The sequence below is a fragment of the Rhincodon typus genome, chromosome 38 (genome assembly GCF_021869965.1).
Source record: "Rhincodon typus isolate 14 chromosome 38, sRhiTyp1.1, whole genome shotgun sequence".
Lineage (NCBI taxonomy): Eukaryota > Metazoa > Chordata > Chondrichthyes > Orectolobiformes > Rhincodontidae > Rhincodon > Rhincodon typus.
Window position 1 is genome coordinate 6,143,475 of NC_063369.1, and position 12,219 is coordinate 6,155,693.

A 12,219-nucleotide genomic window follows, 5' to 3' on the forward strand; every position below is an offset into this window, starting at 1 on the left:
GCCAGTTCTTTTTTCTGTCGCTCCTCCTGGGATATATTAGCACCGGTCAGGTTCCTCCGACTCTGCCTCTGATACGGATGGTGTGTAATGCACAGAGGCTCACCTCTTGCGTCCCGAGTGCCTTGGAAGAAATTCATTCTCTTCTTCAGGTGCCAACGGCACTGAGGCTGTGACATCTGCTGTGCCCACCTCAGATTCGGAAGTATCTTCAAGACTTGATGGAGAGGGACAACCCTGGGTTTCAGAACAGTTGGAAAGGGTGCTGAGGAGTTGAGCACGTTTTGCTCCCGCACTGTTTGCGAGTTTGCAGCTCTGATATGGTCCACATGCTTACTCAGGACCATCGCACCTACCCGAACTTTACACGTCATTGGGCCTGACCTTGCGTCGATATTGCCTCTTACCTATGCTGGGCAATTCCCGTGTTCTGACACCAAATTTCATCACCCGAAGTAAACTGTCTCTCTTGCTTAGTGGAGTCGTGTGTTCGACATTGGCATTGCTGATGCCATTTCACCCTCCCATCCACCCCCAGGTCCTGGTGCAGAGCCTTCTCCCTATTAACAACACTGCTGGAGCTTTCCCTGTAGTTGCATGAGGGGTAGTCCTAAATTCAAATAGGAACTGGGATTGTTGGTATCTAGTGAAGCTGTAGGCTGTTTCTTTAAGCCTGCCTTTGGACTGCTTTCTCTGCCAGACCATCGGATGATGGATGATTTGGAGTTTTCCTTAAACATCAAATACCATTCGACCAGTAAATGATGGCCTATTATCTGTGACCAACAATTCTGGCAGTCCGTGTTTATCAAAAGATGCATGCAGTCTTTCCAGCGTCATCCTCGTGTTTGACAAATGAACTCTATACATGTGCAGCCATGTTCAGCGGGTGACCACAGTGCCTAAGAACATTGAGGCTACGAAAGGACCTGTGTAGTAGACATATAACGGAGTTCAGATGTGGGGAGCTGCTGACAGTAATTTTTGATCTCATTGGCACTCTGGGCACTGCCCCACCAACACAGCTAGGTCTGTATCTAATCCTGGTCACCAGGGATAGCTTCTCACCAACATGTTCATTTTGTAAACGCCTGGATGACCCTGGTGGAGTTCAGCCAACAGCTGGCAGTGATCTTTGCTCAGGACAATCACTCTTGCACCCCATAATACTATCCATCCTCTGCTGTGATCTGGTCTCTCTGGGTCCAAAAAAGGTTTCAATTCTTGTTGCGTCAGCACTTTGGTTTCTGCCATCGCCACCAGTTGTTACAGTTTTGCCAGGACCGGATCCTTCTGCGTCCAAAGTCTGATAATGTCAGCTGTGACTGGAAGTGTGTGCAGAAAATTTAAAAGCATTACAGACTCTTCCAGTGGTGGTACCACCAGTAGTGTATCTGCCAACAGAAGGCAACTCAAAGCATCCGCATTTGCCACATGGCCTCCCTGAAGGTGTTCCAACTTGTAATTATACACATTTAGAATTAGAGCCCGTTGCTGAATTCAAGCCTGAAGCGCTGCCTTGTCCTCTTTAAGCAGATGTGGCTGGGGTTTGTGGTCCATTATTATTACATTTTTACACCCATAAAGGTATTGGTGGAACTTTGTGACTCTAAATATGGCCTCCAAACCTTTCTTCTCTATCTGGGTGTGTTTATGCTCTGCATTAGCCAAAATCATGGATGCATATGCTATTGGGCGTTCCTCTCTATTGGGCCACCTATGAGCTAATATTACCCTGATGCTGTTGGGGGAGGTACCACATTTCAATAGCATATCTCACTTGGGATCATAGTTTGCCAAAACCTTAGAGGATGATAACTGTTTCTTCACTTTCTTGAAAGCTATGGTTTGGCTATGCCACTATTTCCAAGGCTGACCCTTTTTTACGAGTGGACACAAAGATGCCAGGGTGGAGACCAGGTTATGTATGAACTTTCCTCAATAATTTAACAGCCCAAGGAAAGACCTAAGCTCCGGGACAGATGTGGGAGCCGGGGCACCTTTTGATCACCCTCACTTTATCTTCCAACGGGTGTAACCTGATCTTAATCGACTCTGTGGCCCAAGTAGATGACTTGAAGTGCTTAGAACACACATCTCTTCCTTCTAAGGCATATGCTGCGTGGGAAAAATGTCTAAGGACTATGTCCAAATTCTCTAAGTGCTCCTTATTAGTCTTCCCTGTTACTAGCCCATTAGTGGTAGCTTGAAGAGGGACTTGCAAATGGTGTTCCCTTGTCCTCCTTAGTGATTGAGGCTACTGTTTTGTAGTCTGACTTTCCTCATGCTCCTCACTTGAAGCACCCTTTGCACTTTTGTGTGTTGGCTGATCGGAGCCAAGTTTGGAATGCAAGAAATTCCCTGGCACCTATAGGGGCAAGAGTACGGAGAAAACAATCGTAAATAATAAATTGCTGCCTCTTGAAATCAACAGCAAACTCAGCACCGGGGAATCCAACAAAAATCTGTCTGGTCAGCTCAGCAGAGCTAAATGTTGCCCTTATCAGCTTAGATTTAGAAAGTACCTGCTGCTTATAATGAAACATCAAAGAAAAAAATCTATTCCCCTGTAATTTCTGCAAACTTAGATGGAAATTAATACATTTACAAGGATTAATTATAGCTTTGCGTGGGTTTGTACCAGTTAATTCCCACTGCTTACTGAAACATTCAATGATTTAGAAGTCAATTAAAAGGCATAAAAACAATTTGAAATGGAATTATAGTTTTGACATGATGTTTAAAATAGCTAGTTTCCTCTGCTGCACTTCAATGGAACTTAAAAGCAGGTTATACCAGCTATAAAATGAGTCTTTTCGTCTGGGTGTTTGTGTTCTGCTTAATGTGTGGTAAAGACTGTTTAACATTTTTAATTTCCACCACTATTATTATCCTTCCAATACCAGGGAAACAGTATTACAGGTCAGACTGTGGACAGATACTGTCCCACTCACAGGTACAGGTGCTGTTCTCCCTTGGTTATAAATAGCCTTGCATGCTATCCGCTTAGCACAAAATCCAGACCAAAATCCTTCAGAGAAGGGAGCCTTCACAATTCTTAATGGGCCCAGCAAGCCATAAAAATTTCTGAAAGAAATCCAGCATCCAAATCAACCCAAAGTATATGCAATACATGCTTGACCTTGCCAGCAATGCCCTCATTCAGACAGCAATTTAAGGACAAACATGCCCATCAAATGACACAGCATCACAAGAAACAGTCAGAAATGCTCGTTACAAAAGTAAAAATAGAATGCAATTAAACACAAATGAAAAGCTGCAAAAAAATGTCACAGTCACAAAGGAATGTCGACTTCACTTTTATTTTTCATTACTATAAACAAGGCAATTTCATCTTCAATTACCAAACACATTAATGAAACCGACAAAATACATGTTCAACAGGAATCTTTATCTATTTAACACATCACTCTAATTAATCAAAAGCTCAAGTGTATAAAAATCCATGTTATGGTCTGAAGATCCATGAGCGTGTATTGTCCATCTCAGACCATGTCACCTATTAAATCTAGCAAGTCCAAAGTCTAAAGACAGAAACATGTTTTTCCTCCCGTTTTAGGCTGGTCGGTTAAAATTCCATAGCTGGCACTTCAGCCTCCAGCTGTGGGCATGATCAGATGCCCACTGATGACCATCTAGGCTGCCACATGGCAGGACAGCGGTAGACGGATGTGATTTAGAAAGGGGAGCAAGACATCCTGAGCTGCGTTCTAGGTGTCCTCCTCCTCTTCCTCATCCTGTGAGGAGCCAGCCTTGTTGGCGATTGCTGCTGCGAGCTGTGCCTGCTGGGCAGCTTGTTGCATCTGTAACCATTCTTGCTGTGCCAGTTCTGCCTGCTGCTGTCGAGCCTGAGGGGAAATGGACAAAGTCAGGCTGGCGTGCAAACCCAAATCTCTGTGGCAGGTGGGGTGGGATCTTGGTGGGAGGCGGGAGTTGGGCGGGGGAGTGGTGGTAGTGGTGGAGAAGAGGGAGAGAAATTGCACTACATCTAACCCCACTCATCTTGACGCAAATAATGTTTAAGAAAAATTTATTCAACTCTAGCATGCATCAAGTTTGATTGTGATACCTTCCTTTGGAGGAGTGGCTTGCATCAAGACCTCTGCACGGACATTAAAGTGATTTATTACAGAGTCTGATAACATGCAGTATACAAGGAGGCAATACTTTCCGGATGGCAGAACAGAAAAAGCAGCCTCCAACATCATCTTAGGGACAACTCTGAATTTGAATATTTCTCCCAAATCCCTGGCCCTCTGTTCTGGTTACATCGAGTTGTATACAAATGAAATTTCACTAGTGCCTCACCTTCAAGGTATCAGCCATGGGTTAGTGTGAAGCAACCTCATCTCAGTCACAGATTAAAGGATCAAATCCCAATCTCTGGATGTCTATAGATGCTGGAAAAAGGGACGAGCAAGCAGACTGCTGAAATTCCTTCACAACATAGTGACAGCTCATTTTCACAATTCTGAATACCAGAGAAGCTCAATCTGTTCAAGGCTACAAACCTGTTACAGTGATGGGACAGATTGATTTGTGAGCCCCCTTATATTAGTTAGTGAGGAACTTCAATGTTGGGTCCACACTTATCAGCAATGTCTCAAGTTTAATCCCTGGTCTGTGCCATGTTTGCCAATTGCAGCAGAATTGGCAGTTGGAGCAGATTCTCTCAGCACATTTAACCAGCAGCTCCTCAGCACTGTCAGTGGTTCCCTCCTGGGAAGTGTAACTACGTAGTTGAACTACGTGCTGGCATTTGCTGCCTGCTTTGTGCTACCATTACCTTCAGCCTTAAGATCAAAATACTCTTGCTAGTTTCCAAAAGTAACATTCTGTCAAAATGTCATGACTCAAGCTTCATATTCGTCTTTGAAATGACTCCATAATTTCCTTGACCCCAAGAGACTGTTTACAAGATCACAGCCAACTCCCTTCATGACCTTACTCGAGTCTATCGCATCCACCTTCCTCAACTTCAAATCTCTGTTTAAACCCCCTGCTACTCTTACACCGTCTACTTCTTGTTGCCTGTTCTACATCCTAGATTTAATGCTTTTGAAGGGAAGCTAGGCAGATGCCTACAGAGGGAAGGGAAATGCTGACAGAATGACTGAAAGGAGTTAAAGATGACAGGACAGTCATGTGCAACATGAACATGCCAAATGGCCTATTCCTGTAGTGCACATTATTTTTAAACCCCATAATCTGTGACTTGCTTCCAAAATTTATCTGCCTGATTGTTTTGTTATCAAAACCTCCATTTGTTTTGATCATGCTATTGGCTTCCCCCCAGCCCCAATCAGTTTTCTGCTTTCTGCTCCTCCTTGTTCACTCAGCACCCAGCTTTCTGTAATGGTTGGATGTTGTTTGCAGTAGAAAAAAAGTGTTATTGCTGGTGGCTCAGCTGACAGTCAAAGAAACTGACAGTCAACCGAGGAAGAAGTTGACAACTAGGAGTGGAGAATGTTTACAAATCTCCTTGTACAGTTAAGTTCCTCAATATGGCTGGACCAAACAAGCTGGAAAGTGTGGGGTTGGAGAAAGCAAGGGTGGAGAATGCAGTGAGCAGTCTGCCCTTACATCTACCTCCTAACAAGTAATGACTGCATGCTGCATTGCACACAGGAGCCTAAAAACAAGTCACCTTATCTTGGAAATGGTGTGTAGCATATTAATCTAGAATGGGTAAGGAAACAAGTAAATTTGTTTTGTAACTTGTTCTTTTTTAAAGCTGCAAAATCATTGAGAAAAATGTCTGACCTAGTTTCCAGCACTATGGATCACAGCTAACGCTGCTGTTGTGATTTTAGACACATTGTTGCCTTAACTATACAGTTATGTGGTCATCTCAACAATATGGAAGCAAGCAACAGTTTGTGGTGTTGATAACGGTTTGTGGACTCCAGACAGTCTGGCTGCTAAGCAGAAAATAGTGGTAAAAGGAAATGTAGACAGATAATATCCATAATTAGAATACGGGACACCATTGTTTGGGTGTATTTCAGACTTTGTTGCAGCGTTTAAAGTTTTATAATTTTGTACTTCATGTATTGATAAGAATTTTTTTTTACATGATTATCTGACATTTAGTCCTGGATGGATAGAAATATCCTCCAACTAAATTGTGAATTCCAAAGTAATGAACTTTGATTTTAGTTACAACTCTAGTTCCCTGTACACAAACTCTAACCTGCTCCCTGATCACTGTGACTGAACCACATCATTCACAATCTTGTCCTTTTTGATCCTGAAATGGACTTCTGACTATATATATCCATACCAACTAAAATAATTACTTCCACTTCCTTTACATTGACCAACTGCACCTCTGCTTTAATTCATCTATACCATCAGTGCTGGACTTGACTGATCCAGGAGTCCCCTGAACAATTACCATCTTCTAACCTCCATAAGTGAATGAAATATAGCAAGTCAAAATCTTGCTGCTTATATTCCAACTCAACTAATCATCTATCAACCTGAAAATCTTGCACCATCCAGTTCACTGTCTTTCTCTGCAACAAATGTGGCAGAGATTGCTGCTCCATTCTATGTGATGCTTAATACAGTTAACCACCACTGCACAAACCATCGCCCTACAAAACAGAAAGCAGAGGAGAAAGCACTGATTTAAAAAGTTTCACTCCATCCTAATTCTGAAACTCCTCCAGTCCCACAATCCTGCAACAGTTTTACGTTCCCCCAGTTCTGGCCTCCTCCACATCCCACTTCATTGTACAATTGGTGGCCTTCAGCTGCCCGAGTTCCAAACACTGAAATCAGACCTTGACTGACAAAAACCCACAAGCTGGTTGAAATCACCCTTGGAACACCTCACTTACCCACTCCATGATGGCCTGTTCAATTCACCAACTGCCCATCTTCCATCTCAGTGCCCCAATATGAAGCAACCTTCCTGACGAAGATCTAATAGCAAACATCCTTAGGAATTGCGAAATGGGAAACACCGGAAGTTGCTTGTGACAAATCCAATCTGTCAGCAGCAGGTTATGAACTACTGTGGCAAGAATGGTTAATGCTAAACACTGGAGGGCGAGAAGGCTAAGGCTACCATGGGGCCTCCGTATAATCACCTTATACATGCGGAGAGGTACAAACAATGCTACATATTACTGAGGAGTGTTCCAGTAACAGATTAAATGGTGCTCTAATCACCTTAAACTGAACAAAGCGGAGGCTATCACTTGGCTTCAGGGATTTTCATTTTATAACTAAACAAACAGCTCTCTGAAACATTTTGTATCACTCAACTCTTCAATTTTTGGTCACCTTATTCTCCTTGTGTGGCTTATCAAATTTTCTTTAAACACTCCATTGAAACGCTTCAATATGTTTTATTAAGTTAACATATTTATATAAATATTGTATGACATTCTTCCCAATAAATACTGAATCCCTCAACTCGGTGTAGAGGAAATTCAACAGAATGAGGGACTTCAGATATTTTAAGAGATTGAAGAACTGGCATTGTTCTCCACAGATCTGAGAAGAATGACAAAATTCTAGCATTCAACATTATTAAAGGATTTGATGGAGTAACTCAGGAGAAACTGTTGCCGCTCACAGAGAGGTCACTAACCACAGAACATACAGAGTTAAGTCAATTAATAAGAATCAGAAGTGATGGAAGACATTTTCTTCTTAAAAGGCATCGAGTTTTGATGTGTAATGCAGAGACTGAGATGGTGTTGGAAATTAGATCAATACTCAAAAAAGAAATGTGCAGGACTATAGGGTAAGAGCAAAAGAGTAGGACTAACTTTTTTTCAAAGAGTCAGCAGTGGCATGATGAGCTGAATTATGACTTCCTGTGCTGTATAATTGCATTAAATAGTTCTGTTTCACCAGGTCAACATGAATCCAGCCAGGACAACCCGTTCAGTAGTCCCAACCATTACACATACACACACCCTCTCCACAACATGGGCTCAAAAATCTCCTTATGCTGGGCTTTGGCTTCAGTGATAATCAGAGCAGGTCCAGATGAAGTGTGCATGATGCCACTTGTATCAATTTTGGTTATGAAGCAGGATAAATAAAGAACTATTGATTAAAAGTCATCAAGTTCAGATTTTACAGTCTGCCTGTAAGAAGGTGAATGCGAGTGGAGCTAAGTGAGGTACAGTTGGTTAGAGACTCCAGTTTTGAAGAGTTGGGGGTAACTTCCTTGAAAAGTACAGCTATACATTTCAAAAATATTGAGCAATTTTCCTTACTTTTGCAAACAACTCTTGTTGCTGACGTAGCAGTTCCTCCTCTGGTATTCCGAGGTTCTCCAAGCGAGCGTTGGCCTTTCTCCTTTCTAGGGCAACTGTCTTGCATTCGCGCAGAACCTCTTTTACTTCAGTTATGTATGATCCAAAACCTAGACTCTCCAAGGCTGTCATACAAGGTAACACAGAAAGAAGCGTGTAACAGTCCCCTGGCTATGTAAAAGCTCTCTGCTGGGTATTAATCTACACTTGACAATCTGATATCAAAATCTTGATATTCACAGATGGGTTTATGATTTAATTCTACATTTTTGTTGTGTATTGATTTACACTTGACAGTCTGATATCAAAAACTATTCATATTCACTTTGAAGATTCACATTACATAGAGAACCAGCTCTGTTCAGTTTCATTTCAAACTCAGCTCATTCACTTTCTCTTGCATTTTGCCTTTCCAAAACACTTGAGCTATGGTCATTCCAGGTGTATAAGTATCTTGCACAAGTGACCACTCTAGATGTATGAGCTTAAGACAGTGTCAACAAAGAATTTTGAGGGCAGTACAGGCCAGGTTAGATCCTGTCCTCAATTGATTTCCACACTGTCAAGGGAGTCACCAGATTATAATCTGAAGTGGGAACACAAACTGATCTTTCTATCTCCTTAGCGCAATAGTGCTGTGTCTCTAGGCTATCTTCCCTGCCTGGTTCCATGAAAATTTTCATGGGATCCAGAGTCAGGTTGAGGACTCAAAGGGCGACTCCCTCTCGACTGTACACCCGAGCCATCAGCCCTCCTGGGTCTGTCTTGCTGTTGGGGGACAGGAATGGATGTCAGCAGTGTTGTCGGGGCCTTTGTAAGGTATTTTGAGAGTATGATGATGTCAGGTTGATGACTGACTAGTGTGAGAGATTACTCTCCCAATTTTAGCACTTATCTCAGATATTAGAAAAGACTTTGCAGGGACAACAGGGCTGTATTGTGATCATTTTCAGTGCCTTAGATGATCCCAAGTAGCCCATCCAGTTACATTTTTTTAAGACTTTCTACTGGATGATAGAACTGAATGGCTTGCTTGTCCATTTCAGAGTCAATGACATTGCTAATGTTGGATGGCAGTTTCCTTCTCTAAAGGACATTAGTGAACCAGATGGTTTTAGGATTTAATTTAATTCTGTATTTTTATTGAATTCAAATTCATGGTGGGATTTGAACCCAGTTCCCTAGAACTGAGTCATTGGATTACTAGTCTAACTGCGATATCACTATGTCATCGCCTCCCCGACGTTATCAAGTTTGTCGACTTGGTATACTTCAACAGTCTTGTACATTTTACCATGTAGCAGTACGCAGAGGGGAAAAATGACCTTTGGTTACAGAGTGCACTTCATGGCATCTCAACATTACAGCTGGTGAAACACTTCTGAAATGTAGTCACTGCTGCAACATTGGAAATTCAGCAATAAATTGCACAGCAAGCTCCCACAAACAAAAATGAACCAGATCATCTATCATCCACCAGGCACATGTTGCATGGTAAATACTGACCAGGACACAAGGGAGGACTCTTCAGTGAACAGTAACTACTGGATCTTTCACATCCATGCAAGAGGGGTACAGAGACCTTAACCTTAAATGTTTAGGTTGATGTGTGACACATCCAAGACTGCAGCATTCCCTTAGCACTCATTAATTCATACAATTTCTGTCTCCGAGGTAGAGCTGAAGAAGAGCCACGTGGGTGATGGCATAAATAACTGGACAGAAACTTCAGTTGTGAGCTAAAGGCAGGGAGAAAATATTGCTGCAATTCCAAAGTGTATTTCTATAGATTAACACATACCTTGCATGATATGTTCTGGTGAGATGGTTTTCTTATCCGACTTATTGCAGATTTCATTAGCTTCAGAGGACACTAAGTGAATAAATTCAGTGCAGCAGCTCACCACCATTTCTCTGGCATCATTTGCTACCCTGACGTTTGGTAGAATCTGTTTGATAATCTTGTTGATGGCAGCTCTTGGAATGGTTAAGTCATCATCACTATTACTTGAAGCTGAGGCCATAGTCCTTTATTTCACATAAAGTGGCCAAAGTTTTTCTTTTAAAAAAAAAAGCAGTTTTTCCTAACAAGGTGGGCATACACCAAATCCTCATCAAATTGTTTTATTAGCACAATGGTATTTAATCCAGTTCGATTCCAAAACCAAAATATGATGAACATTTGGTTTAGAGATTAACTTAATATGATCTTGTTATCCTAGAGAAAATGCAAAAACATCAGACATTAAAACAAAGTCTCAGCAGTGGGAAACAAAGGCATATTTATTATTATAGAGAAACTAGCATCAGCAAAACAAAAATTCTGACTCCATGAACAAAACAAACAAGCCTAGTGAAACTCAATTGAGTAAGTCAGTACAACACAGATTTAAAACCTGGCTTATTTAGCTGATAAGCACCCTGGTTTTCCAATCCATCCATGACCTCATCGCTCCCCATCTCTGTAACCTGTTTGAACCCTATGACCCTGAAATCTCTGAACTTGTCCAACTCTGGGTTCTTTTAAACATTGTTCCAACAATGGCAACCTCGCCCTTACCTGACAACACCCTGAGATCTGGAATTCCTTCACTAAATCACTCTACTGCTCTCTTCCTAGAAAATGTTCCACCAAATCTAAAGATCCACCAAACTACTGGTCCACCAGTCCTGATGTCAACTTTATGACAATGCTCAATATTAAAGACTAATTGATAACCTACAGTATGGAAACAGGCCCTTGGGCCAACAAGTCCACACCGACCCTCAGAGCATTCCACCCAGACCCACCCCTCTATAACCCACTTAAATCTACATATCCCTGAACACTATGGGCAATTTAGCATGTCCAATCCACCTAGCCTGTGCGTCTTGGGACAACAGGAGGAAACCCACATAGACACGAGGAGAACATGCAAACTCCACACAAACAGTCGCCTGAGGGTATAATTGAACCCGGGTCCCTGGCACTGTGAGGCAGCAGTGCTAACCACTGAGCCACCGTGCCGCCCATAATACCCAGGAAGATATGTGGGGAGCTTGTATCTTGGAGAGATTCTTTTTATTCATTCGTGGGATGTGGGGTCACTGGCCGGGCAAGCATTTACTGCCTGTCCCTAGCTGTCCTTGAGAAGGTGGTGGTGAGCTGCCTTATTGAACTGTTGTGGTCCACGTGCTGTGGGATGACCCACAATGCTGTTAGGGAAGGAATTCCAGGGTGTGTTAAGGAGAGTGGGAGAGGAAGGGAAGAGGCACTGAGCAGACACCAGGAAGAAGAACAGAGAGAGAAGGACGGAGGTCATAGAGTCAGAGTTAGAGAGCTGTACGGCATGGAAACAGTCCAACTCATCCATGCCGACCAGATACTCTAAATTAATCTAGTCCCATTTGTCAGCATTTGGCCCATATCCCTCTAAACCCTTCCAATTCATGTACCCACCCAAATACCTTTCAAATGTTGTAATTGTTCCAGCCGCCACCACTTCCTCTGGCAACACATTCCATACATGCACCACCATCTGTGTGAAAAAGCTGCCCCTCAGATCCTTTTTATATATTTCCCCTCTCACCTTAAACGTATGCCCTCTGGATTTGGACTCCCATACCCTGGGAAAAAGCATTGGCTATTCACCCTATCCACGCCCGTCATGATCTTAAAAAATTCTTAAGATGACCCCTCAGCGTCCGAATCCCCAGTCTACTCAGCCTCTCCCTATATCTCAAACCCTCCAAAATCCTTGTAAATCTTTGCTGCAACCTTTCAAGTGTAACATCTTTTCCATAGCAGGGAGACCAGAACTGAACTCAGTATTCCAAAAGTGGCATAACCACTTAAGGCAAGCATAATAACAGGGGTGATGGGGGCTTGGCGTGGGGTGGGAAAGGAAAAGAGGTGGAGAGACAGGTAGCAGGAACAAGTTAG

At 42.6% G+C, this 12,219-nt stretch overlaps 1 protein-coding gene across 1 annotated transcript; it reads right to left on the bottom strand.

Moving 5' to 3' along the window:
• Positions 1 to 3,301: 3,301 nt before the first annotated feature.
• LOC109926032 (protein Dr1-like) lies at positions 3,302 to 10,517 on the bottom strand. The gene is made up of 3 exons (XM_020525930.2): positions 10,099 to 10,517; positions 8,259 to 8,422; positions 3,302 to 3,866 (listed from the first exon to the last, which is right to left on the bottom strand). The coding sequence occupies exons 1-3, from the start codon at positions 10,319 to 10,321 to the stop codon at positions 3,729 to 3,731; spliced, it is 525 nt and encodes a 174-aa protein (XP_020381519.1). The 5' UTR covers positions 10,322 to 10,517; the 3' UTR covers positions 3,302 to 3,728.
• Between the last annotated feature and the right edge of the window lie 1,702 nt (positions 10,518 to 12,219).